Source organism: Watersipora subatra, chromosome 4 (assembly GCF_963576615.1).
Source record: "Watersipora subatra chromosome 4, tzWatSuba1.1, whole genome shotgun sequence".
Classification (NCBI taxonomy): Eukaryota; Metazoa; Bryozoa; class Gymnolaemata; order Cheilostomatida; family Watersiporidae; genus Watersipora; species Watersipora subatra.
Window position 1 is genome coordinate 27,761,324 of NC_088711.1, and position 26,915 is coordinate 27,788,238.

Sequence of the window (26,915 nt, forward strand, 5' to 3'; positions counted from 1 at the left end):
TAGTGTTAATCCTCCCCATAGAATTACCATATTCATAGGCAATCATATTGCATATGAAACTTCAGTCCAACCCGCGTGATGTAAAATCAAGTATATCCGGCCAGGCAGAGCAGTATGACCAATGAGCAGTGCTGACTATTTGTTGATTATTTGTAGGAAGTATCTTTTTCTTTGGCTATTTTAGTTGCCTTATAAAGTAAATGAAAGTTTGATGTTGATATGAACTTTTAATAAAAACAATCCACACATTGATTTTTACATTTACCACAAGACTATATAAATCGTAAAACAGCGTGTCAATGAAATCAACAGACAATCGAGTTATTTACACCAGCTGCCAGATTCTGTCCTGCATAGGATAGGTCTTCCTCATTCCCATACATTTTTCCCTGTCTATGAATAGAGTGTTATTCTTTGTAGCGAGGTCCTGCTCCAGATCAGCACGTTTTCTCTGTATAAATGAATATCATTCTATGCGCTTCTTATCAAAGCAGTTTAAACCAATTCATTCTCCTAGAAGCAGGTTTTAGCAATAAACCAGTTCAGTATCAGTTTGCATGAGGTAAGATGTTTTAGCAATGTTAAAATATGAACATTTCACAGTCTGACAGGTAAGTGAGACCAACAATTGCGTTATGGATGTGAAATGCAATACGGTCACGCCTACTTCTGATTACCTTGCCCATGGTGTTTCCATCATGCGATTCAAAAATCTTTCACAAATCTTTGACACTAGTTTCCTCCAAACTAATTTACTACATACAATGTTCCAAGTTTCTTAAACATTTTATCAAAAAAATTGGCAGAGGCAAGTTAAAAAGAACACAAAGTATATATGCACAACTAATAAAAAACCGTTAGTTTCACAGTTCATCTAGAGAACTAAAAGGAGAAAAGTAAGAAAGTAGGAAGAAAAGTAAATAGAAATTTGGCCATCTTAGCCTCTGAAGCTACACATCGCCAATGATACACCATTGTCTGTAATTCTTGGCACAGTAACAATGAACCTCATTATATTGATTACTGTGTTATTGTTTTTTTCACATAACATAATGCTTAGTTTTGTATAATTTGCTTGTTTTAAGGCAATATATATTATATTATTATATATATTATCACCGTTGTAGAAGGTTGGTTACTTACGTGCAAGGTTTGTAACTGATTCTCAGTATCTCTTATCTGACCAGTAAGTGATTCTATGCTCTCATCTATCTCATTGACCTCCTGAATCAGTCTCACCTGAGCAGCATCTCTACAGGATTCCATGTTGGGTCTGTGTAGGCGGCTGCTGAGGCGAGTTGTAGCAACCTGTAAATTCATTGCACCAATGTTCAAGATAATCGTATAATACTACTTTTTAAACCAATTAGATTGTAAATTTTTAGGTTGTTTTACTTAAACACCGCCAACCTAATATGCAAGGGTCCCAATTGGCCTATGGAATTGGCCTAAATATTCTAGCTAGTGGCATTGTACCAGATATCTGAATGATATGCCAGCTGGTAAAGGCCAGATGATAATTATAATTTGATACAATTTTGATGACAATATAATTTTCATAAACAGCTCACCGCCAAGATGAATGTAATTGAAAAGCAGCTTCACTGTCTAAATGAAACTTGATTAATTGTGCAGCGCTGCCAACTGTTATATGAGTTTATATTAACTGCAAGGTATGGACATTGGACAGTGTATTATATTAACTGCAAGGTATGGATATTGGACAGTGTGTTATATTAACTGCAAGGTATAGACATTGAACAGTGTATTATATTAACTGCAAGGTATGGATATTGGACAGTGTATTATATTAACTGCAAGGTATGGACATTAGACAGTGTACTTTTTATGCCGCAGGAATATAGCCACAAAATATTCTGGTTTATTCAATTTATATTTTTTTTAGTCTACTATGCTTGGGCCAAAAAGGAGAGTAAAAACAACTTGCAACTTTAAACTAATGAGCCAAAACTAATAACTTTTGTATTCATGGTTATGTACAGATGTATTTAAAATGCTACCAAACAAGGACATACATTATCAATTTGAGTTGTGTGAAGCTTTCTCTAAAGTGCCTCATAGATCTTACTTCAAGATTAGCTTTGGCATTCGTGATAATATTAATTTATGTTGGCATTCTAAACAACAAATGAGAATTTGGTATTGCAAAAAGCTTTATGATTCCTAAACAAAATGATTATGTCCAAATAAAACACAGCTATGCAGCGCAGCTAAATATTGGTTCCTTACATTCTATACCAATTACAACATCAAATCTGCATACACACTCATTGCTCATTCAGCTGATTCTATGATAACAGCAATTAACTCATTAGATAAACTGAAAACCTGAGCTTTTTAACAGATTTGCAATGTTGAAGTTTGCTTGCAGTATGAAGTATGCAAAACATTTACGCGTTGCATTTGTGCTAAATGTTTTGCTTTGCCAAAAGATTGTTTGAACGCCATTATCGACTAGTACAGCAGTGCAGAAAAGAAGTTGAGGTAAGAAGACATTGTGGAAGGTATTGAACAACCAAAATATGAATGCAAAATGTTCCATCAAAAGTAACAATCAGAATGCAGCTATCCGATCAAGCGGTGCAAATATTTTTATTCTAAAAACGTTAGTTTTTGTTTCTGCATGTATTATAAGTATGGTTCATTTATGTCACCTGTTCATTAATATACATTTGTAGCGTTTGATAGATTATCATTATATAACTTACAAATTTGCAGATTTATAGCATATTATTTAATAGCATTGCGGTAACCTGATCATACAATTGATCGATGCTCATAACTCTACTTCTATTGCACATAAAAAGCTAGTTTTGGCTGCAAATTGTAGCAAACATATCAATGAGCCCAATAAACTTTTATGCAACATTGTTAAATGTAGATATAAAATAAAAATATGTTCAGATTTAGAATGAAATACAAATTGAAAGCTCCAACAAATTGCAAAGCAGGACACAGGCTATAATATCAAAGCAGGTTATTCACATGCAATAGATATCAACTGGTAGAGATATTTCATGGTTTTTTGATGCATGTTTCTTAAGAGATTTTTGACAAGTTGGAGGTAAGTTAGCAGATTTATTGCATCCAAAAGGTTTAATATCGCTCGACCGAAAAGAGAGGGCAAGATATAGGTGACTTTCGCTTCGTCCGTAAAAGGGCTAAATTTATCTTCCCAAAAGTCTGACTAGCTATTTGAGCGTCGCCTTCAATTGACCGCCACTATAATAGAGGAAGAGTTAAGAAATAGAGCGCCATAGAATTCAATTAGAGGTTTTACGGTAATTATATATGGTGGATAGAGGTTATATGGTGGATAGAGGTAATCTACAATACTTTGAGTGGGTTCACTTTGTCTTGAATGGCTTTTTCTAACAAAGCCATACTTCTGTCTGTGTCAAATATCTCCTGCAGCGTGCCTGACAAGTGTGCCTGAATCTTATTCCTCGCCTCCATCGTCTCCCGTACCCTCCTCGACAGCTCGGTGTTCACCTGGAGACATTCATTAAGTAAATAGTAAAAGGCAGATTCAATGACAGCATGCCAAGAACAACTATAGTACACCGATGTCTGATGTAGATTAAGACTAATGTCAATTGATCTGATTCTTGTTTAAACGGTTTAGGGTTTGGCTGTATCTACTGTAGTAAGCTTGAGAGCAAAAGTGATACTAGTGGCAAATTAACTAAGCGCTGAGGCAAGTTTCTAACTATTTGTATGGCTGAATAATCAGACCTGTATTCCCTGGTTGCAAGTTGGGGCTGCAAATGTTAGGCGACTAGTTATGATCGCCTGGGGTTTGGGGCGGTGTAAGCCCCCAACGGGGTTCGGGGCAGCGCCCCGGAGCTCTGGACCTTTTAAAGGTTGACTTGCAACAAAATTCACATTACAGTTATTTGGTATCAAAAGATTCACCATGTCTTACTCTGTTGTGTTGTAAGTGCCAAATATGTGGAATGTGATTACAAGCTCTTAAAAGCTCAAAAACGAAGAGTCGCCGTAGATTGGAATCTCTTTATTTCGATGACGTAGCCATGAAATTTGGTTATTATCTTGTCACGTATGTTCTCACGTGAATTGAAAGGCCAATAAAAAGCTCAATATAAAACTTATCGTAGCACTAGTTTATGACAAACACTTCGGGTTTTACCGAAGACCCCGTATCAAATATAGATGTTCGCTACTTTACAGTTTTGTTTTGGCCTAGTCTAATCAGCAAGTCGTAATCTGATCATGTGACCCAATACTTCGCAAATAATTTCTGCAGCACTTTTCCATTATCACAGGTGACCAACAGGCTCGTCATGATTATCAGACAATAGTATGAACTCCTTCGAAGTAAGGTTAAAAAATTAAATGAATTTTTACGGTAAGTTATAAGATATCACTGCTAAAAGTGACAGCATTCCAATGATGATAAAACAGACGCGTAAGAACAATAGACATGGTTTTATTGAATGCGTGAAGTATATTTGTGAAAATATTTTGACGAATAAGGTTGCATGAAAGTGTAAACAGAAACCATCTCTCACAACTACGTCACATTTGAGCCGTTTTGGAAAGAGAATCCAAACTACGGCTGTCTCGTGTGGCTGCGATTAACTGTTCGTTTTTGAGCTTTTAAGAGCTTGTAATCACATTTCCACATACTTGGCACCTACAACACAACAGAGTAAGACATGGTGAATCTTTTGATACCAAATACATGTAACTGTAATGTGAATTTTGTTGCAAGTCAACCTTTAAGCATCAACAACCCTCAAGGTGTGCCTAAATGCAATCAATTATAAGCATCAAAATCTACATAAATACTGTATATTCTTTGTGGTTCATAGTAGGCAAAACTTTTTCTTTATTCAACGAAAAATATAAAACTCGTGACACTACAGATTCCTGTAAAGGTCATTGACAGAACAAGGGCTATTACTTCTTTATCGCAATAGCTCTAGTTCTGTCAATGTGTCCATGACAGAAATCTTTCACAACTGATTCTGTATCTGTTTTAACATCTTTTCATATGTGTAATATTAGAAGATTATTTAACCGAGCCTGCTCCATAGTGCTCCTCGTCGATGTATTGATTCGCTTCAATACAGAAAAGGATCTCTCACTCATTGCATTAGTGGCAGGGAAAACCATTACTAGATTAGTGAGCCTGAAAATTAGTGAAAATGCAAGTTTGGGGGTCTTCTTTTCACTCCCACTATAAGCAATAAAGTTTAGTTTGCAAGTCTTAACAAAGACTCACTCACTCATTTGGCGAGATCACCACGGAGACAATATAGAACGCTAGTAGCTAATAGATTAGTGGTTGGAATTTCCAACCGTTTTTGGAATTTCCAACTTGGATATTCCAAGTGGATGAGCTTAGATCGCAATTCTTAGTACGTGGCCGCCAAAAATTACTAAAAAGTTGGGGCGACTCAGCTGCCCAGCCGCCCCAGGGAATACGGGCCTGCGGCTGATGTTAGGTATGTTACTGCGGGACATTATACCAATCAAGATGGGTGAGAGCATCAGAAAGATCTCTTATTAAAAATCAGAAGGAAGGCCATAATTAATTGATGTTTTAACCAAGTGGCTTAAGCTAACAAGGACAATTTAATGGCATAGTTGAAGGAACATTCAATGGAACAGCTGATATTCTTACGTGTAGATTCTGTGATATAGTTAGAGATATAGTTGTAAAATGTAGATATAGTTATAGATATAGTTATAAATATAGTTATAGATGTAGTTATAGATATAGTTATAGACATAGTTATAGATATACATGTAGTTATAGATGTAGTTATAGATATAGTTATATATATAGTTATAGATGTAGTTATAGACATCGTTATAGATGTAGTTAAAGATATACAGTGAAACTCGGATAAATCACCCTCGGATATATCGAACACATGGTCAACTCGAATGGATTTGCTTGGTCCGTTCCCACGCAATGATAAATGGCTTTAGATAACTCGACCAAAACTCCATTAACTCGAACAGTTTTTTGCCAAACGGCTACCGAGATGGTTGTTACTATCGCTTTAGAATATCACTTTATTCCAAGCCATAGAGATAAACATCGACTTTTAGTAGTTCTTAGGCCTCGTTATTACCAACATCGGCAAATATTTTCATTAACGACTTTTCTAAAGGTTTGCAAAAATCAGATTTTACCAAACATCCGCTTAGCGATAAGCCCTCCGAAAGCAAGAAAAGCGAGGTAAAATTTGGATAACTTTAAAGGTTAAAACTCTAACATATAGTCAAGTAGCCTCCTTAACTGATACAACACATAGGTCTGATAGTCTTATAGTCTTATAAATGTGTTTAATGGAAGTGTGATATGAGACTTGTATAGAGTTAATAGAGTTAGTCTTTCTCAGTTTGCTCATTATGTGATGGTGCATTTTTAATGCTTTTGACTACACCGTATGTGCGTTTACTGCTAATTCAACACTTCATACAAGATTACGCTGCAATATTTTAAAATATGGTTGTTTTTATATTTATTGATTTTTGTATTTATCTAACAATTGTGTGATAAACTTAGATTCCCCTGAAATGCATACCTAAAAAATTAGGCAGATGACAACATACAGATAACATACTTATTTTACTCACACTATACTTATACATATAATCATACTAGTTGAAGGCCCAGCGTTGCACAGGTAGCAAAAGGTTTTTTGCGCAGAAAATTTATTTTTACTCTGCATATACAATATTTAAAATTCTAGCTTTTAAAGGTAGGTGTTCTGTATATTTCTGTGTACTGTGGCCATGTCAAGTATGTTGTTTAATAGTTTTGTTGGCCATGTGGGTTTAGGCATTTCTCTTCAATTATAGGCACCCATTTTCTTCTGGTATTGTTTCACGCATAACAACAGCTGCATTGTCAACGGATAACACGAAAGATCAGCAGGTGTAATAAGTAAGTGACCAATTTATTCCATAGAATAACCAGTTGGACAGGGTAGCGTAGCTAGTAGGTATTGGATAGTGTATTGGATTAATGTCTGTCTGCACAATTGGAGGTTGTGAGTTCACATCCAGTGCGCTGCAGATTTTTCATTCCTAAAACTTGATCTCTTTAACCTAACGCACAGACACACGCATTGAGATTTTATCTAGATTACTATAATCTATAACAAAAGCATTGTCCGTGTGTCCGAAGCCACTCCAAGAGTTGGGAATAAAATTGCCTCATACAGGAATTGAACTCAGGTACTCTGATTTACTGTTTGGCACTCCAACGACTACACCACTCAATTACCCAATCATATAGGTACTTAAACGAAACAATTATCTACATGCGTTGAGCCAATAAAAATATGTTAACAACCCATCCTGAGCGCAGTTTCGCTTCACAAAATCTTCCATTTTCTATCGCAATTTATCGTTAGCAATGGCCAGTCATGCTAGTCGCATTACAGCTATGAATTTTCACTAATTTTAGATCTATGGACATCGGGTGATTGTTATTAAACAAACTACTGACAGTTATTATTCTTATTTTATCAGTAATAATGACGTAAGCTGTAATAATATTGATAAATCATCTGACTCGGAAACGCTCACGGTTTTTTGAAAATGGCCGAAAAAGTGTCGTTCTTATTCTGCAACCCATTTGTGGTATTTTTCATGTTATCAGCAAATCTAAAATTTTATGATGATTAATTTGGTATCAAAATATTTTTTATAGACCGTGTGGTTCAAAGTTATGATGGTTTATATGTGCCCCTGACAAATATTAGGTTTTATCGAATACATAATTATGTCCAGGAAAAGAAATGGATTTGGTAGCGAAAGAGTTAATTATGCGCATACTGATTACTCATGATGATCTCTCATGGTGCACGAGATTGCCGAACGTACTAGTTATACTGAGAGTAGGAGTCATTTTCACAACGTAATTTGGGCTATGGTAAACAACGACAGACACCTTGGGCAAACAGGCTATAATACAGTTTTGCTCATATCATAAAGCTCTGCAATTAGCCAAGGTAATAATAGTCAGCAGTAACGACAATATTTAACATTTTCCTTGACCTACGCTACTGCAAATGTACAAGTGATTATTATTGATGATTTTAAATTATTATAAAAAAATATATATATGATTATAAAATGATCCATCAACGAATTACTCTTTGTCAAAATATAGTGTTTGCCCCTTAATCATTGTCACGAACTGAGTTGACTTGGCTGTAGCAGAACTTCCTTTACCATAAAAACCTTTATGTGCTGTATGCAAGGAAAATGTTATTTCATATAATATAGCTTTAGAACTGACGTGTAATAGGGTGTATTCACCCATGACTACTTACAAACTAACTTGACAAAAGATCAAAACGGTGCAATGTAGAATAATTAGCAGATTGGTATAATAACTTTTATAAAGGAACAAAGGTGCCATAGCTAAGCATGCTTACCAGCCAGTATAAAATTGTAACTACTGCTGCAACCTTCTAACCTGTCGACCCTCTGTTATGTCTGCATACACTCAGACACAACAATATATTAAAGTCACCACATAATCAACACTATAGATAATAGTATCATGAGAGATGCTGGCTGTTGCCGTGTATTTCAGCCCTGTTGGTGCCAAGTTGAGCGACAGAGAGCCTGGGACAGCTACAGCTACCAGTTAATAACTCCCCCACCTGATAACATACAGTACTTGCACTTTAACTCTCACTATAACCCATAATGAGTGCTCAGCCAAGCCACCATAAGCTCAAATATCATTGGCTAGAAGTCATTACGAACCAAGAAACTATCTAAAGCCACTAACGTCTCAGGCCGAGCACACGATATGATCTGGTAGAAAGAGCAAACTAGTTAGTGGTTGGTTACACAAACACTATGAAGAAAGATACCTTGTTCCATTGGTTCCAGAGTTCGGAGCCTGCATGCTTTAGCATGCTCTGCAAGTCATTTCTCAAGCCTTTTGAAGCATTCCTTTCCGCTTGTGAACGGGAAACGTTATTATGAGTGTATTCCGCCCAACTCTCTGGTACACTTTTGGTGTTGTCAATGCGGTGTACACCACTGTGCACTGAGATGCCTCTACAATAGAAAACATTTAACGTGGTCATCCTGTGTACTCAGTGAAGGGTGTTAGGTTAATGAATAAACTTGATGAAGAGTTGTTTCCCATGGCTATGTCAATGTAGACTATGAGATAATGACTCCAAAAATAGTTATGTTAAAGTCTTTTGAATTTATGTATTTTGACTAATATACAGTGCACCCTCAGGATACGATTACCCTGATATGCGATTTTTTTCACGTTACTAAGCGGAACATAATGATTTTTTTACTTCGCTATACAAATCTTATTTCACAATATGAATTCAACAAAATTTTCACCCGAGTTCAAATTTGTTAGCCAGTGTACTTTTTACGTACATCAAAATAACAAAGATGCCGAAACGCTGTTCGCCGAAAACATTCTCACAAGAGACCCGATGACCAATTTTTCTCAGTTCAGCAATTCTCTAGTAAAACGGTAATATTTTTCCTTTGAAACTACTAGCAAAGTTGGAGTTGCAATCTCTTCAAAATGAAGGTCAGTGGTTAGACAACTTTTCTAAACTTGCTAATAAAAATCCATTTCATTATGAAAACAGCATCGTTTGGGCTTTCTTGCCGAATTAGGTTGAAAAGTTTCCATGAGATTCGCTAAATTTATATAAAAACGAAGCCAGAAACTACTAGGAGATAAAACTTTAATGATGAAAAATTTTAAATTCAGTAAAACAGTTAAAAATACATACTGAAACAGCTGCAAGTGTGTGTTTAGTTAGCTAAACTTATTTAAAGTGAATTCAAAGTCTATGTTATAGGTATGTCTTAAAGGTAGGAACTTTTTATGATACGCACTGCGCAGGGGCTGCGCACAACACATTGCAATGTTACATTTTAATGCAATTCATAACCAATAAATACCCTGAATGTAGTAAAGGATTGTAGGTAACTATTAGTTACTAAGGTTGGCATACCACAGTAGACGCTCCTATAACGTATAGGTACTTCCTGTTATGTAAATTTCAAACAATGTAATAAATTTCTGTGAAGTTTTTGCTTCCTACAATGTAAAAATTCCATATAATGTAAAGTGTCATATCGGGCAAGTTTTCAAATTCAATTTGAATGTTAGTTTATCTTGCTGCACTTGCAGAAGAAAAACGCCAGGAGAATAGCGTTATCTATAACTTAGATATAACTTTCGCAATATCTTAGTTCATTGTAATAGATCATTAAATGCGTCGACAAAAAGGAGAATAGGATAGCTGCACAATTGTTTATAAATACAAAAGCGGTCGATAGGTACAAGTGTCACAGCGTCGGTCTACCAATCTGAATGTTACGAGTTAGAGTATCGTCGGAAATTATCTTTTATTCTAACCTTGACTCTTGAATACAGATAAACGACGAACAGGTAGAACTGCTTTTTATGATAAAAATTATTTTTTTGTTCTGCCTTATTGTAGTACAAAATATTTGTTATTAGTTTTACTTTGCAGAATAGACTTTGCTGTTTAGATAAAATGAGCAAATCCTTGTAAATGAGCATCAAAAATATGCAGTCATCAACTTATTGTAAAATTACCGCAATCATGTTGTCAAGAGAGATTTGTTATTTAATAATATAAATTTATACTAATTAATATTTGAAATGTTTTGTTTTTTTGTTATAATAACTAGAAATTTCCCTGCCATACAGCCCACGACCAGTGATATTGGAAAAAAGAAAGAGTACTGATGGTTGAGGAATGCAATATTAGCAGTCAAATGGCACTGCAGTGCAATAGGATAACTGCAATGGTAGCTGTAATGTACTGGGTGTTATTATGTACAACAAATAGCAATAATGAAAGGAAAAGATGATATGTTTATATATCTCCCCCTGCAATAGGAGAAATGCAATATTAGAAGTAAAATGCGCTGATATTATTAGAATAACCAATATTATTAATACAGTAATAATAGAAAACCAATGCACAATTTTGTTTACATTTCAAAACGTCATAGCTAACAATATCAAGAAGTTGTGATATTTATAGATTTTTAGAAAATCTATTTAACAAAACTATTTAGAAAAAATAATAACAGTAACATATTGCCCAACATCGGTCACTATATACTTTGATCTTGTAAATTCAAATGCTTATACTTATAATTAAATCTCATAAAACCGAATAATTATTCTTATAATTAAATCTTATAAAATCGAATAATTATTCTTATAATTAAATGTTGTAATAATCTCATAAAAATCGTTAGAAAAAATATCATCGTCATTTCCTTTACTTTCACTGCTTTGGACATCATTTGGAACACCCAAGTACTCATAAGCGTCCAGAATGTCAGTTACATTGAAATCGGCAAAAAGAAACGAACTTTTCAGTACTTTGTTAATTACAGAAAACTTCGGCAATTGGACCATGCTATAGACTGGTCAAATGTGCACGTTTTTTTCGTGAAATGCGCACGACTTAATGGTTCTATTCTCTGTCGCTCGGCGTCTCGTTCGCCGGTCTTAATTTGGATAAAAATAAGGCTTGTCAAGTTTTAACAACGATTTTAGGCCGAATTAATCTGTCTATTTATGTATAATTCGATCAGATGGGTAAGGTTTAGGAAACTTTCTACAAATAATAAAGACTTGTTAACATATTTAAATAAGTTAATATGTGTTTTGTATCGTTATTATACTTAAACGACTCCATTGAAAAATGGTTAAATTTGTTGATGAGAATTCGGTACAAGGGTTTGCGACCGCCATTGATGAATAATTTTCGTGAGTTGTGTGCACATGTGCATTTATCATAAATTTCCCAAACAATCGTTTCGCTCATGTTTGGTCGTGGGACTATTTTAATAATTATTTGATGCTAAAATGATAATATAAAATGTATTGTTTTTTAGTGTTTCCTTTGAGTAAATACTATCAAATCAATCAATGAAAATGGGCACCACTATAACTTTCCTTGAAATTTTTTTACAGTATTACGCTGTTGCCAATAATAAGCCCAAGTATCAGAGCTCGCAACAAGTAGTGTTAGGATTGTGACGTCTACAACTATCTGCAGTTAATTATCTTATAATCGACAATAACACGCCAGTGGTTTGTTTCCAAGTGTCTGTGAACTCTATTTTCCTCCAAAGGTCAAAATAACAAATAATCATGATTTAGTAGCAATTTTGTGCTATTTTTCATTCATAAGCTTTTCATTATAATGACCAGACAACTCCCAATCCAACTGATGTCCCATATACAGTACAGTCATACATCGACTTACGAGCTTAATGCGTTCCGAAACTGAGCTCGTATGTTAATTTACTCGCATGTTGGTGCAATTTATTTATATATAGAACCATTAAATATATATTGATTGGTTTCCATACTTTAGAAAATGCAAATAAAACACTCAAAACAAAATATTGTAACAGAAAGAACATGTTGATTATTGTCCTAATTTACCACATGCTTTCAAAAAACAACAATTAAAAAATAATGCAAGGAAATGTGATTAATTAAAATGTAAAATTAAATACATACAATCGCAGCTACCGCTAGCATTTGCCAGGGAGGGAGATATAAGTTATCCTTCATTACAACAGTTGACTGATAAATTTGGATTTAATCAATGTCTTAAAAGACAAACTTAGAGGCAAACATAAAAGCAAACTTTTATTTTTAACTTAACGTAATTAAAATTTCTTCGGCGTTCGTAGTTTGAAGTTTCTCGCTAGTTAGCTAATTTTTTCTTTGTTTCGCTTTCGCGACTAGCTGGCTGCTTTAAGATAAACCTATCTAAGGACGTTTGCCTTTGTCGCCCTTTCAACATGTTGCGATTAGGATGAACACAGGCGTCGTCACAAAAGGTTAATGCACGACCACTAGCCAACTTGTCCGAATGTCTATTTTATAGTTTTGATAGATCGCACCGACCTTTTCACATAGCATCGTTTCAGTTACGCTGTCACCGGCCAATTGTTCATCTTCTATCTAATGCCTGAGCAGTCTCTCCATCAGCGGCTGTGAAGATCGCTGCGCCGTTTAGAAACTATGGTTTGTTCTTTTGCAAACTAAAAGCCCTAAATATAATCCTTTGATAATCCTGTTTGATAATTGTGGATGTATTTTTGTCATATTGCTGAGCTAGTTCAATCACGCATACATATTTCGCAAATTTTTCAATAATTTTCCGTTTAATATCAACTGTTATCATTCGCTTTTTCTTTGCATTATCTTTCATTTTACTGGCAAACTTTTGGTCAACGCAGAGTACTTTTAATTTACATAATTCTGCACTGAAAACCCCACACAAAAAACACGGTACAAAAGTATAACGTGAGCAGTTGAAAAATACAGAGTGATGCTGTTCTCATAAAACACCGCCGGCATACTTGGCAACTGCCTCACGTGCTCGTATCTCAAACATGGCTCGTATGTTAGTGCTAAAACTTGCTTAAAAGCTGGCTCGTATCTCAAGTTTCTCATACGTTGGAGCACTCGTAAGTTGAAGTATTACTGTATTCACATTGCATCAGCTGTGATGGTTGGACAACTCCCATGCTTGACATTTCTAGCAGCATAGCAATTGCCCTAGATTTTCATGTTTGCTTGTTGATGTATCGTAGTGCTTGCTGCAATGTTTTGCAGCAAGCACTACGAACCACAACTGCTGCAATGTTTTGCAGCAGTTGTGGCGTTCCGTGATCCCACAATTTATTATTTATTTTGCCTTATTGGTCATCTACTGTTTCAAATCCTGACAATGTCTATAAAACCAGTGAGATTGATCATAAAAAGGAGAAAAGTTGTCGATGCAAACCAAGAACACTGCAATTACGATGCAGCCTACAAATTAAAAGAGTTGAGTCAAGTTTTTTCCTTTTTGCATGGCCAAAGAGGTGAGTTAGGAAAGATCAGAAAGATTTTGGAACTTAGGGAATTTACATGTATTTCACTGTTCTTATAAAGTAAATTCCCCATAATGTAAATGTTCCTGAAACGGATTATTTACGTTGTAAGAGCGCCTACTGTATTTTGTTACTAATTTTTAATATGTACCCTACATATGTTAAATTTTGACAATTTCTACCAGGGGATGTTTGCATTATATAATTACTATGGTTTCTATACCCCTTTATATGATTTTTTTCACCATATGATGCCAACCCTGAAATGGATTAAAATCATATCCTGACTGCACATTTTTCTAGAAGGCACATTTCCCAAATTCATCTTGAATTCGCTAAAATATTTTGGATGCATTTTATGTGTGCAAACTGATTTGGATTAAATATAGCCAACCAAAAACATTTCTCCAAGCTTATATTAGCCAGAGCTGCTAATACAAAGCCACTTACATATTTCACCATCTCATCATCATATTATAAGGATAGACCGTCTATAAGTATCTCGCTTGAATTTCACTCTGCTAGTAACTCCACGTTAAAACAGAACATACCAGGTGTGATCGAAATTTTTGAAGAGCATAAAATTACTCTGATTATGCTCACTGAAATATCTAACATTACACCAACCTTGATGTTTCTTTCAGATTGAAGGCAGCTGTGTCAATGTTAGCGGCAGCATGCTTGTCACTACTGTCCTTCTCGAGCTCGTGTTGCGCTGCCCGGTTGAGATTGAGTTGTGCATTAACCCTACTGAGCTGAGCTTTGGCTAGCTCCCGCATGCGATGAGTTAAATCTATCTCAGTGATGAGTGCTCTTTCCGGGCCATCATGTACCAAGTCTATACCTGTGTGAGGAACACCCTCTCATTATACACATATTTTGTGACAGAGTGAAAGAACAATAAATGCATCGAATGGCTCATCGCATCAACCCATTTCAATACATTGCCATTACAATAGTGAGTTGTCATGAAAATTCCTGAAAGCTTGTTTCAACTGATTTATCAATTCATAGGCAGAAGGATAAATGACAACAGAAATAGTAAGGTTCATACGTGTACTAGCTGAATGCCTTGCGTTGCACGGGTAATATAAAAACAGTTTATAAACATAACATTACCTACATAACTTTACCTACTAGGTACATTCATTACCTTCACACTACAGTATCTGCAATTGTTTATAAACTGTTTTTATTACCTGTGCAGCGCATTGCATTCATACAGTAAGGCCGCGAGTCCAGCGTGTGACGCAATGTCATCGTGTGTATTTTGACCAATTGACGTAATTAATATCTTCTTCACTATTATTAATCATTATGCTCAGTTGAACCTGTAGTCTAATGGGTAAGTTCAACGCCTTCAAAACTGGAGATACCGATATCGCAGAGGCAGATAATCCTCTACGAAAGTGATTTTTTGTTAAAAAACTTCAGACGGACACTCACATTTATATACACTGATAGAAGATGGAAGATTGTATCACATTTCACCTTACAATGCACAAACCGTAATATGCCATGAGACTCGTTTAAAGAAGTTAAAATTAAAGAGCTTTAAACAACAAGTGAATGACTAGGTGATTGCAGTTGCGGATCATGCTGTGGCACAGTAGGTGGCCCATGTAAAGAAGAATAATTATGGCTTAAGACATGACAATTATTATAATTATTACTTGAACTTATGTGGTCAGTGCACAGTCAATCCAGTGAGACAGCATGCGACCAGTGAGACAGCATGCGACCAGTGAGACAGCATGCGACAAGTGAGACAGCATGCGACCGGTGAGACAGCATGCGACCGGTGAGACAGCATGCGACCGGTGAGACAGCATGCGACCGGTGAGACAGCATGCGACCGGTGAGACAGCATGCGACCGGTGAGACAGCATGCGACCGGTGAGACAGCATGCGACCGGTGAGACAGCATGCGACCGGTGATACAGCATGCGACCAGTGATACAGCATGCGACCAGTGAGACAGCATGCGACCAGTGAGACAGCATGCGACCAGTGATACAGCATGCGACCAGTGAGACAGCATGCGACCAGTGATACAGCATGTGACAAGTGAAACAGCACGCGACCAGTGAGACAGCATGCAATCGGTGATACGGCATGCGACCAGTGAGACAGCATGCGACCGGTGAGACAGCATGCGATCGGTGAGACAGCATGCGATCGGTGAGACAGCATGCGATCGGTGAGACAGCATGCGACCAGTGATACAGCGTGCAACCAGTGATACAGCATACGACTGGTGAGACAGCATACGACTGGTGAGACAGCGTGCGACCAGTGAGACAGCGTGCAACCAGTGAGACAGTGTACGACCAGTGAGACAGCATGCCACCGGTGATACAGCATGCGACCAGTGATACAGCATGCAACCGGTGAAACAGCATGCAACCAGTGAGACAGCATGCGACCAGTGAGACAGCATGCGACCAGTGAGACAGCGTGCGACCAGTGAGACAGCTTACGACCAGAGGCAAGAACTGTCACTATAATATGAATAAAAAGTCGGGACGTATTAACTGATTATAATGTTGTGTCGATTTGTTTTCCTTCAAGTCAATATCAAAGTTAACTATGACTGTCTGAGATCAAGAAGCTATTTACTGTCAGAAAATCCATTTAAAAACATAGAGCAATGTTTGATACACAGTTCTGTATTCTATGTGGTGATATGTGAAAGGAAGACGAACTGCTCAATACTACCTGTCTGTAAATATATCTATAACATAAGCCTGTAGTGTTTACCATACATCATACCTGTTCGTTTTTCTCTCTCATAAAGACACTCCTTGGCTATGTGAGCTTGATTATCTGTTTCCTTCAGAAATGTTTCCAGGGCCTGCCTCGCTCTATTCAACTGTTCCATCTCACCAATCATAGCCTCAGTCTCTGCATCTACTTCTCTCTTCCAGAACTTAACATCACTTATTCTACCTCCTAGCTTGTTTCCTGCAGCATTGCAAGTGCTAAAATAACTGAAATGAGCAAATTTAACAAAAATCGTAAACTTACAAAGGATTCGTCTGCTCATGATATGAAAAGTTAGGACAACACAACTTCTAATGTCAGTCCACCGCAACATAAACAGATGCTAGTTAATAGCAAGCCTAATAACAACAACACCATAAAATAATTCAGTTTAGTAATATTAACATTACATGAGGATGATGTACCGATGTAACTGTTAAAGTACATTTACCTGCTTAGTGAAGTGATTTGATGCAGTTGATTAAACAATCATAGATTGCGATAAACTTTCAGCAACTTTGCCTGCCCTTGCAGTATTTTTATTGCTCATTCAATGCATTTGCATAGAATTTTTGATAATAACTTATTAATACGTTTAATGGAAACCAAATGGAATGAGAGCACAAATTTCTTGCTACTATTGACTGTTCCTTAGTGAAGTTTTAGAATTCACTAATGTAAGATAAGGACTTGTAGACTACAATTCCGTATCTTACATTAACTGCAAAGCATGAGAACAAAAAGACCAGTAGTGTACATGAGCCAGATGTGTAGGAATAGATTGACAAGATATTGCATCAGAATACACACCAACATCTGCTATGGTGTGTTTGGTTTTGTCATCTAACTCTGTTGCTAGGCGATTAGATTCCATTCGTAGCCTCTCACCCGAAGCCCTGACCTGCAGCGATATGAGCAGATGACAGTACATAGTAAATAGCTAATAGTAGTGCTGATATTACACAGTAGATAGCTAGTAGTGCTGACATTACACAGTAGACAGCTAGTAGTAGTGCTGACATTACACAGTAGATAGCTAGTAGTAGTGCTGACATTACACAGTAGATATCTAGTAGTAGTGCTGACATTACATAGTAGACAGCTAGTAGTAGTGCTGACATTACACAGTAGATATCTAGTAGTAGTGCTGACATTACACAGTAAATGGCTAGTAGTAGTTCTGATATTACACAGTAGATAGCTAGTAGTAGTGCTGACATTACACAATAGATAGCTAGTAGTAGTGCTGACATTACACAATAGATAGCTAGTAGCAGTGCTGGTATTACACAGTAGATAGCTAGTAGTAGTGCTTACATTACACAATAGATAGCTAGTAGTAGTGCTGATATTACACAGTAGATAGCTAGTAGTAGTGCTGATATTACGCAGTAGATAGCTAGTAGCAGTACTGGTATTACACAGTAGATAGCTAGTAGTAGTGCTGATATTACACAGTAGATAGCTAGTAGTAGCGCTGATATTACACAGTAGATAGCTAGTAGTAGTGCTGACATTACACAGTAGATAGCTAGTAGTAGTGCTGATATTACACAGTAGATAGCTAGTAGTAGTGCTGACATTACACAGTAGATATGTAGTAGTAGTGCTGACATTACACAGTAGATCGCTAGAAACAGCTTCAGTAAAACTGATAACAGCTAATGACCAACCTGGTCCGCTGATATGTTACGCTTGTGTCGACTCCAGTCCTCTGGAGCATACCTCGTGTAGAGAGCGTTGCGCGCCGCAGAAAAAAGGCTAGGTACCTTAACTTCATCACAGCGAGTCATCTGGTTGGTGGAGGCTTGAGGTACTGGCACTTTGCTTTCACTTGCCACCGAGCTGTTCACTTTAGCCGTGCTACAATATCACATCAAAGACCAAGGTAACAGACGACAGTTTTCTCACACATAACATCAAGCAACAGGGTGGCAATATAAAAATTACAGCTGATCCACATTATCTGAGTCACGAAGAGCATAATAAATGGAAAAGTAACAAATAATTCATGCTGATTTGTGTTTTTCCACACATATGACACCAACATACTGCATCCACCATCATATTTTTCAGTTTATGAACTCTCAGTTAATTCAAGCTCACTATTCCGACTCCTCTGCAATACTATGAGATTACCAACTTTTAAACACCTTTGTTCCACTCATTCAATAATTCCAGATTTCCATCTTTTTATTTGATTTTTTTGCATGTAATGGAAAACATTTGTTGATTACTAATGCCATTAAAAGGTTATACATATGTACTTATACTCATACATACATATATACATACATACGTACATACATGTGTACATACATATATATATACATATGTACATACATATGTACATACATACATATGCGCGTGCATACATACTTAGCAATAAACTCTCACATGGTACCTCAACTCCTTGCTTGTGTAGATAAAGTAACATTGAATGAGAGAGAATGACCTCTGACAGTAAATAATAAGCACTCACCTGTAGTACACACTGGGTGCCCATGGCAACGTAGTCAGTGAACGCCGGAGTGGGGCAGGAGCTGGATACGTATCATAACCCTTCCAACCACGTGGCAGGTTTCCTAGATACAAACCAGACGATGAATAGGTATATCACTTGGAGAAATTCATTTAATAGTGTAGCCATTAGATGACATTACCTCTAGCGATAGTTCCGCGTGTTAATAAGCACGACTACTCAGTTTGTCATTGATAGACATTCCTATTTTTGATAGACATTCCGGCGGGATATCATTCACATCAAATGTCCCAAACCATTTTATAGATAGCCATAATAAAATAAAGGTGATTATTTCATTTTCCATATTAACCAGATATAGCTTGAATAGCTTACCTACTGTTGACATGACACCGTTGATTTTGCCGAGAGGCTCGAGTGATGTCATGTATGTCGAGATCTGCCTGTTGCCGCGATATTCCATTCTATTTACTTTCACTCCAATTAAACAATATGCCTTTTATCTGCTACAGAAACCACAGAAGGAAACATACAATTTATCATACAAAAACAGGAAATGTAGTGAGCCGCACCGTACCACTTAGCAAAGTTAAATTTTGAGTTTATACTTACTTATTCATGGAGGTTAGGGAAATGGCATCCCATTCCTTGCAAGCATCAGGTAATTAGCCACTACTTCACAACTACTAGCAATGAGTCCATTTGTAATAGTACAATACTATTGTAATAGTAGATCTTGTGCGCTACAATTTATTCTTTAATCATTTCAAGAATTTCCAACACAAGAATTTTAAACATTGAACATTTCTCTTACAACCAATACAAAAACTATAAAAAATGTTTGTTTCTACTGAAGCTGCATACACGTAATCTTATATAGGTCAAAATCAAAAGTATTTGTGATATATGAAGAGGAAATATTAAAACAAAAACAGAAATGGTGAATAGGTGAATCTAGCAACACGTCTCTTCTTTATTTTCAGCATCATCTTGCGAGCCTTCGGATTTATCAACAGCAGAGTCTGCTAGAACTGTGTGTGCTGACACACCAGTAACAGTCAGTGATGAGTTCTGTGATTTTGTGTCAGCAGAAACGGTCTCACTAGGTCTATCCTGATTGGAGTCCGTCATCGCATTGTCAGCAACTGAGTCAATAGTGCGTGACTCTGAGGCTATAGTCTCCTCCCGCCCCTTAACTCTCCCAGTTTCTGAAGCTAAGGCTTGTTCTGTCCTCTGTTCAGCTACTAGTTCATGCAGATTGAACTTTTTGTAAAAGGTATAGCCATGGATGACAGAAACGCAACACACTGTCTTCAGCACATCCACCACGACATGGACAACCGGATCCGAGAGATCAACTGTCCAAGAGGGGTAGCGTTCCCTCACTGACCCACCTATCTCTGATATTATTTCTCTCTGACTTAGTTTTTGGTTATTGTTCCTGACCTTGACAAGACACTTGTAGGTCACATGAGATGGTAGATCAAGGTTGTCAGTTGTAAGGTACACGCCTATGGCCTCTAACACACTGTCACCCATCTTCCCCATTTCCGCACGACAACTCGATAATACTGGTAGGATCCTGTTCAGTGACCGACTTTGGCTTTTCAGATCTCCCTTTTTAGCATCATCTACAAATAATTAACGCAGCATAGTAGATATTGTCTTCTCAGTCTATGAAACACTTATATATTGCTTCTATCCTAATAGAAACAACAGAAAAGAACAGATTAAACTTATACAGTTAACACATGGCTTAGTGTTCGGTCATTGGGGAAGTAGGGAGGGAAAACAACCAACACATTTGATATAAACATCTTCATGAATGATATGCAGCACAAGCGGTTTACTGTGTTGACATCATGCAGAAGCCTTTATGTCTTTAATCTTTATCATGCCTTTATTTGAACGCCACTTCGCCTTGCCCGCCACTATAGGAAAAGGGTTGAAAAATAGAGCGCCACAATTTAATTGAACGCCACTTCTATTTGGTTGCCGATTTAATATTCTTTGATCTTTATGAACCCATAATAGCAATTGAAGAGTATCCACAGAATCGTACTAATAATGACTCGGTTACATCAATAACCATTAATTATTCCGTTGTTTCTGTTCGTATCAAAGTTCATTTTTCTATTCCAAAGCCTTTCGTTTTCTTCTCGTTAAAACTTTGAAAGCAACAATATAAAAATAAATAATTAATAACTGTACCAGGCTAATAGTAGCTCCTTGTTCAACGCAGTCTTTATACTTCAACGTAAGTGAAAAATGGTTTACATTTACGATGGTATATCAACGACTAGTTTTAGGCTAAAAGTCGTGCTTAGCGACCATCTGGCTGAAAGTATATCATCATTTGCGTGAAATGGAATGTGTAAATGTTTTGTCCGGCTAAGAAAATTTTTGGATGCTAATAATAGTTCAGCAGTGCAGAAAAAATTTGAGATTACAAGACATTGTAAAAGGTATTGAACAACAAGATGTTTATTCTATTGAATGCTACAATCAGAATGCAGCTATCCGAGCAAATGATGCAAATACTTCTGTTTCAAAATTATTAATTTTCTTTCTGTATGCATTATTTGTATAGTTCATTATGTCACTTGTTCTTCATATATATTTGTAGCATTTGATAGATTATTATTGTACAACATAAATATGCAGATTTATATCATGTTATTTAATAGCATTCTTGCCTTTATCTTAACTCGGCTTACAATGGATCGCCGCTCATAACTCCTCTCCTATTGCTCTAACTGTTTCCTACAGTTTACAGCTTTGGCTGCAAACTGTAGAACAGTTTTGAATTTGAACTCACGACGAATGCATCGACAAGTTTTTTATCCGGATGCTCTACCACTGAGCTAGAACGGCATAATGATCAAAGACATTTTCATATATCGCGTTTTCATATACCGGTCAAACAGAAGTGGAATTCAAATAAAAGTGACCTTCAATTAGAGGTTTTACGGTACTTACCAAGAAGTCTATATATGATATTCTGGTGATTTGTAATACAAGCCTTCATAAAAAGCATCTGGTTTACTCCTGTGAGAAGATATAAAAATTTGTCTTGCACTCTCTTTTGCTTGAGTTCTGTTAGTTGCTTCCGCATGGCAGTTTCAATGTCCTCATCACTTTCTTCCTCAGATGACACATTCTTCAATGTAAGGTTGAATTCAATTTTTTCAATTCAGATTTGCCTCAAAAACCTGATACGATCTATGAGCATCTCTAAACATAGGAACCTATTCTCAAATCTTTTATAAGGCACTGAACCGATTGGCTATAAATGTACCATTTTTTAAGTTATTAACTTTGTAATACTAGCCTTGAATTCATTTACCTATTTTTGTGTTACACACAGATATGAATTATGATTATAGAGTCTACAAGTACCAACACTTTCCACACGCTGGTTTTATGTATCTTCGGTATCAGGTCACTTACCCCCTGGCCACTTACCCCAGGCCATATACCCCTGGTCATTTACCCCTTGGTTACATACTCCCCTAGGCTATATACCCCCAGGTCAATTACCCCCCCAGGTGAACCGAGATTTTCTCACACAATGTGGAGTATTCACGAAAGAGTTGTTAACAATTTGCCTCACACAAACAATAATGTTGAAGGATGGCACAGACATATGCAAGCAAACATCAGTGCCTATCATCCCAACTTCTGGCATTTCTTGATCATACTTTGTAGAGAGCAAGCGATAAATGAAGTCGCCATCACCCAAATGATAGCTGGTGAACCAGCACCAACACAAAGGCCAAAATATCGAGCTATATCGCAGAGACTACAGACAATAGTTCGGACTATGATAATAGACCAATTTTTGAATTCTTACGTGGTATAGCACACAATATTCAAATGTAATTTCATGATTGTCTAAAAATAAATGTCTATACATGTACATGTTTTGCAAATACATGTAAATTACTGTCTGTTTGTATTAAAATACAATTTTGTGATTAGTTTGTAAATAAATGCATTTATTTTTAAGCATCTTTTTAATTATTAACTACTAATTAAACCATGACAAATTAGCGAGTGGTTCATGTGATTTAAACCAAAAATTAACTGATTTAAGTTAAACTGTATTATTTGTTATGTGGATGTAATTGACCTGGGGGGTATATAGCCTAGGGGGGTATGTGACCAGGGGGTGAATGACCGGGGGTATATGGCCGAGGGGTAAGTGGCCAGGGGGGTAAGTGACCAAAAAGCTTATCTTCATATGTCACCTTGTGCGACAATGATTAAGGTTATTAAGGTTATGGACTTGTAGCTTTACCATCGACTACCTGGTTGATTATACCATGAACCACTTAGTTTAAACAAATGTTCAACCTCCCAAATTAGAACAAGCGGTACATAGAAAATTGATATACTTCATGATAATCAAAGTGACTTATTTTCAGCATTAATAAGTATTGCTAGTATTGCTAGTGATCAGAACTTACATTTGCAGTTTGTACATTGTAGGTAGGACTTTTGTGGAGACATAGAGAGCTGAATGGACACAAGTATAAATATATCCAGATATGAGAGCTAATGAATGAGAAACTTCCAACTATATTAGTAACATTTATAAGCATATAATTCCTTGCAACTAGAACCTACATGTGCTTTACATATGCGGCAGGTATGGCCTTCAGACCATACAAAACAGCTGTATGGACAGCATTATTCTATTATCTAAGTATGAGATGTCAAGACATGGCATCTTCCGGTAGAACAGCAGCATACACATGCATTTTAACTTCTCTGACGCACTTTTATTAAGGAGAGTAATTACTAATCGCTTTTTAAAGTTCCACATAAGCGGTGGTGTCTTGATGAACTATGAAATGCAGGATAATTCAATTTTTTAAAATATTACCAACTATTGAAAAAATGTTTAAACTCTTTAAGATTAATTTGAAATTAAAAAACGTAATGAAACTCCACTTACAGAGACACTTTTATTGTTTAAATTGATTCAATGGCACAGGAAAATTAGTCCAAATTAAAATTTCCTTTGCATATACACACGTACAATGTTCAGACTGAAGTTCCGGGAGTTAACATTTTGTAGGCATTCAAACAGCATTCAATATAAACCAATGCATGAAGTTTGGTTCATACTGAATGCTGTAAATTCTAAAGCGTGCAACTAAGAGCCCACACGATGACACCTCATCAATGAGAAGAACTACTATCACGTGATGAATGTCAAAATCATCTGCTGGATCAAACAGTAAGGGGTAACATCTAACATACTCATAGGAGCTCATACTAACATTGTCAAAACCTATGGCACTCGAACACTAATCCGAATTAGCAACCTCTGCATAGGTGTCCACAGTGAATAAACATCCTTCAAGTAGCAATACTAGCAATACTCAGGTAGCACATCTTTCGTTCTGCTACTTTAGTATTAAAATAATGGATAATTCTACCAGCTGGATTATCCGTAATAACATTAACCAACTAATATGAAGTTCTCAGCATAATTATACTTTGAGAATCCAGTAATGATAATCCTTTATAATACAGAAGATGATACTGTGATATCAAAATGTCAGTGTGTTGGTTCATCTGGCCATGAATTAACCAGTGATGACAGTATGTCAAAGTAGGAAACATTCAGAGATATATGATTCGGAAACATAGAAATCCCCACAGTTATTCAACACAGAGTATTCATACCTGGTCACTCCGCTTTTCATTGCCAGCCAATGCATATGCATTGAGCAGCTCATACGCTTCTGCCTTGGCTTGTCGTTCTCGATCCTTTGTGAAACTCAGTAAAAAGCCAACTGTTCCACACTGCAATTCTGCTCCTTTGTACCTCTTAGCATTAGCGCTGTTCTTGTAGTATGACTTTTTACGTTTTGATCCCATTAGAATCGCTATAGAAGAACACATGAGTCTCAGAGTAAATCAACCACTGCCATCAACTCAGGAAACATGCAATACACATAAAAGCATTTGAGTAGTAAATAATTGTATAATTGTATAATCGTATACTTGTTTTTGTATGCAACAAGAGAATTACCAATTATCGTAACAAGTACAGGGCCATTAACACTTCTGCCTTTCAGGAGTATCGTCTTGTGAAGACAATAATTTGCATAGAGCAAATTAACTTATGTGCATTATGTAATGAGTGAATGTTAGGCAATAAACCTGGTTTCAGGCGATGATAGGCTTCAAACCAGGTCATCGAGTGGCAGTGGACCAGAGTATGAATAAATGAGAGTTAGATGATGTGTGAATAGTGTAATAATTGGCTACATTGTCTTTATTTATACATGAATGTATAACAACCATTTTTCAGAAAAACTGCTGCATCGTGAAATATTAGCTCACTTAATACATATAAAGCACAAATGATAAAAGTTTAATAATGCATATTACTGTATATACACCACTGTATTATATCTAATATATCCAATAATAATCGAAGTGACAAACAATTCCTATTTGGTGTTTATGAAGAATGTGAGCATCTTTATCCATTTTTTAAGTTGTAGAATGATAATTCCATGACACAATTTGTGAGCAATGAAATGTATCTACGTATATACTGCAAAACCTCTATGTGAATGCCACCTCTATGTGAATGCCACCTCTATTTGACCGCCACCTCTATTTGACTGCCACCTCTATTTGACCGCCAATACGAGAAAAGGGTTGAAAAATAAAGTGCCACCCTTTATTTGAACGCCAACTCTATTTGACCGCCACTTTGACTATCTTTGATCTTTATTAACCCATTATATCAAGTGATCAGTAGAAAAGTGTCCAAAAAATCGCATTAATGATGAATCGTTGACATTATTACCAATCAATTCTCTCGTTGTCCAAAGCTTTTCGCTTTTTTTTCATTAAAACTTTGAAAGCAACACCGGTAATAATAATAACGGTCCCAGGTTAATAGTAGTTCTTGTTTAATGCGGTCTTGATACTTTGAAGTACATGTACCAATATAAACAAACGGTTTAAATTTACGATAGTAGATGAACTTTGAAAGCAACGCCATAGAAGTAATTACTAACTGTCTCAGGCTAATAGTAGTTCCTTGTTTAACACGGTCTTAATACTTCCAAGAATATGTATATAAAAACGGTTTGCAAGTTTTGGACCAAAGGTTACGTTTAAGGAGCAACTTTTTACGCGTTGCATTTGTGCTAAATGCAGCGCGTAAAATTCTTGCTCTGCGAAAAAATTGTTTAGAAGCTAATATCGACTAGATCAGCAGTACAAAAGAAAAGTTGAGGTCAGAAAATATTGTGGAAGGTATTGGACAACTAGAAGATGTTCGTTCTATCGAAATCAACAATCAGAACGCACCTATCCGAGCAAACGATGCAAATATGTTTGTTTTAAAAATGTTAATTTTTGTTTTTGCATGTAATATAAGTATGGTCCGTTTATGTTACTTGTTTATGAATATATATTTGTATCATTTGATAATTAGAGGTTTTACAGTATATAAATTTCAGTGTCTGCTCATCTGTGATTCAGTTTGTCCAGTTATAGCTATGAAAATCTCGGAATGAAGAATCCATATCGCAGAAGATTTGATCTCAGAACCTCCATTTCACCAGGCAATAAGCCAACCAATTGAGCTACACGAGATGCAATGGAATCATTTGGCAATATGAGTGATTATCTGGGTCGAAATACGCATAGCATATGCGACTGCATTACAATATCGCGCAACATC

At 36.3% G+C, this 26,915-nt stretch overlaps 2 protein-coding genes across 2 annotated transcripts; both read right to left on the minus strand.

Annotated features, from left to right (window-relative positions):
* Positions 1-286: 286 nt before the first annotated feature.
* Positions 287-19,658, minus strand: LOC137394110 (tektin-3-like). The gene is made up of 10 exons (XM_068080829.1): positions 19,571-19,658; positions 19,196-19,298; positions 18,387-18,576; positions 17,524-17,614; positions 16,723-16,914; positions 14,578-14,794; positions 8,895-9,084; positions 3,358-3,513; positions 1,144-1,308; positions 287-451 (listed from the first exon to the last, which is right to left on the minus strand). Exons 1-10 carry the CDS (start codon positions 19,656-19,658, stop codon positions 326-328), a joined length of 1,518 nt encoding a protein of 505 aa, XP_067936930.1. The 3' UTR covers positions 287-325.
* Positions 19,659-19,939: 281 nt separating this feature from the next.
* LOC137394558 (THUMP domain-containing protein 1-like) lies at positions 19,940-25,090 on the minus strand. The gene is made up of 3 exons (XM_068081285.1): positions 24,893-25,090; positions 22,175-22,355; positions 19,940-20,826 (listed from the first exon to the last, which is right to left on the minus strand). The coding sequence occupies exons 1-3, from the start codon at positions 25,085-25,087 to the stop codon at positions 20,150-20,152; spliced, it is 1,053 nt and encodes a 350-aa protein (XP_067937386.1). The 5' UTR covers positions 25,088-25,090; the 3' UTR covers positions 19,940-20,149.
* Positions 25,091-26,915: the final 1,825 nt, after the last annotated feature.

Excerpts from the sequence above, each read along its gene's own strand:
- LOC137394558 (XM_068081285.1), bottom strand. The coding sequence starts at position 25,087 with ATGGGATCAAAACGTAAAAAGTCATACTACAAGAACAGCGCTAATGCT. Across the intron at positions 22,356-24,892 it reads ATGAAAAGCGGAGTGACCAG|AATGTGTCATCTGAGGAAGA; the intron begins GTATGAATACTC and ends CTTACATTGAAG. Across the intron at positions 20,827-22,174 it reads TATCATATATAGACTTCTTG|ATGATGCTAAAAAGGGAGAT; the intron begins GTAAGTACCGTA and ends AATTATTTGTAG.
- LOC137394110 (XM_068080829.1), bottom strand. The coding sequence starts at position 19,658 with ATGGAATATCGCGGCAACAGGCAGATCTCGACATACATGACATCACTC. Across the intron at positions 14,795-16,722 it reads TGAGAGAGAAAAACGAACAG|GTATAGACTTGGTACATGAT; the intron begins GTATGATGTATG and ends TTCCTCACACAG. Across the intron at positions 452-1,143 it reads ATCAGTTACAAACCTTGCAC|AGAAAACGTGCTGATCTGGA; the intron begins GTAAGTAACCAA and ends TCATTTATACAG.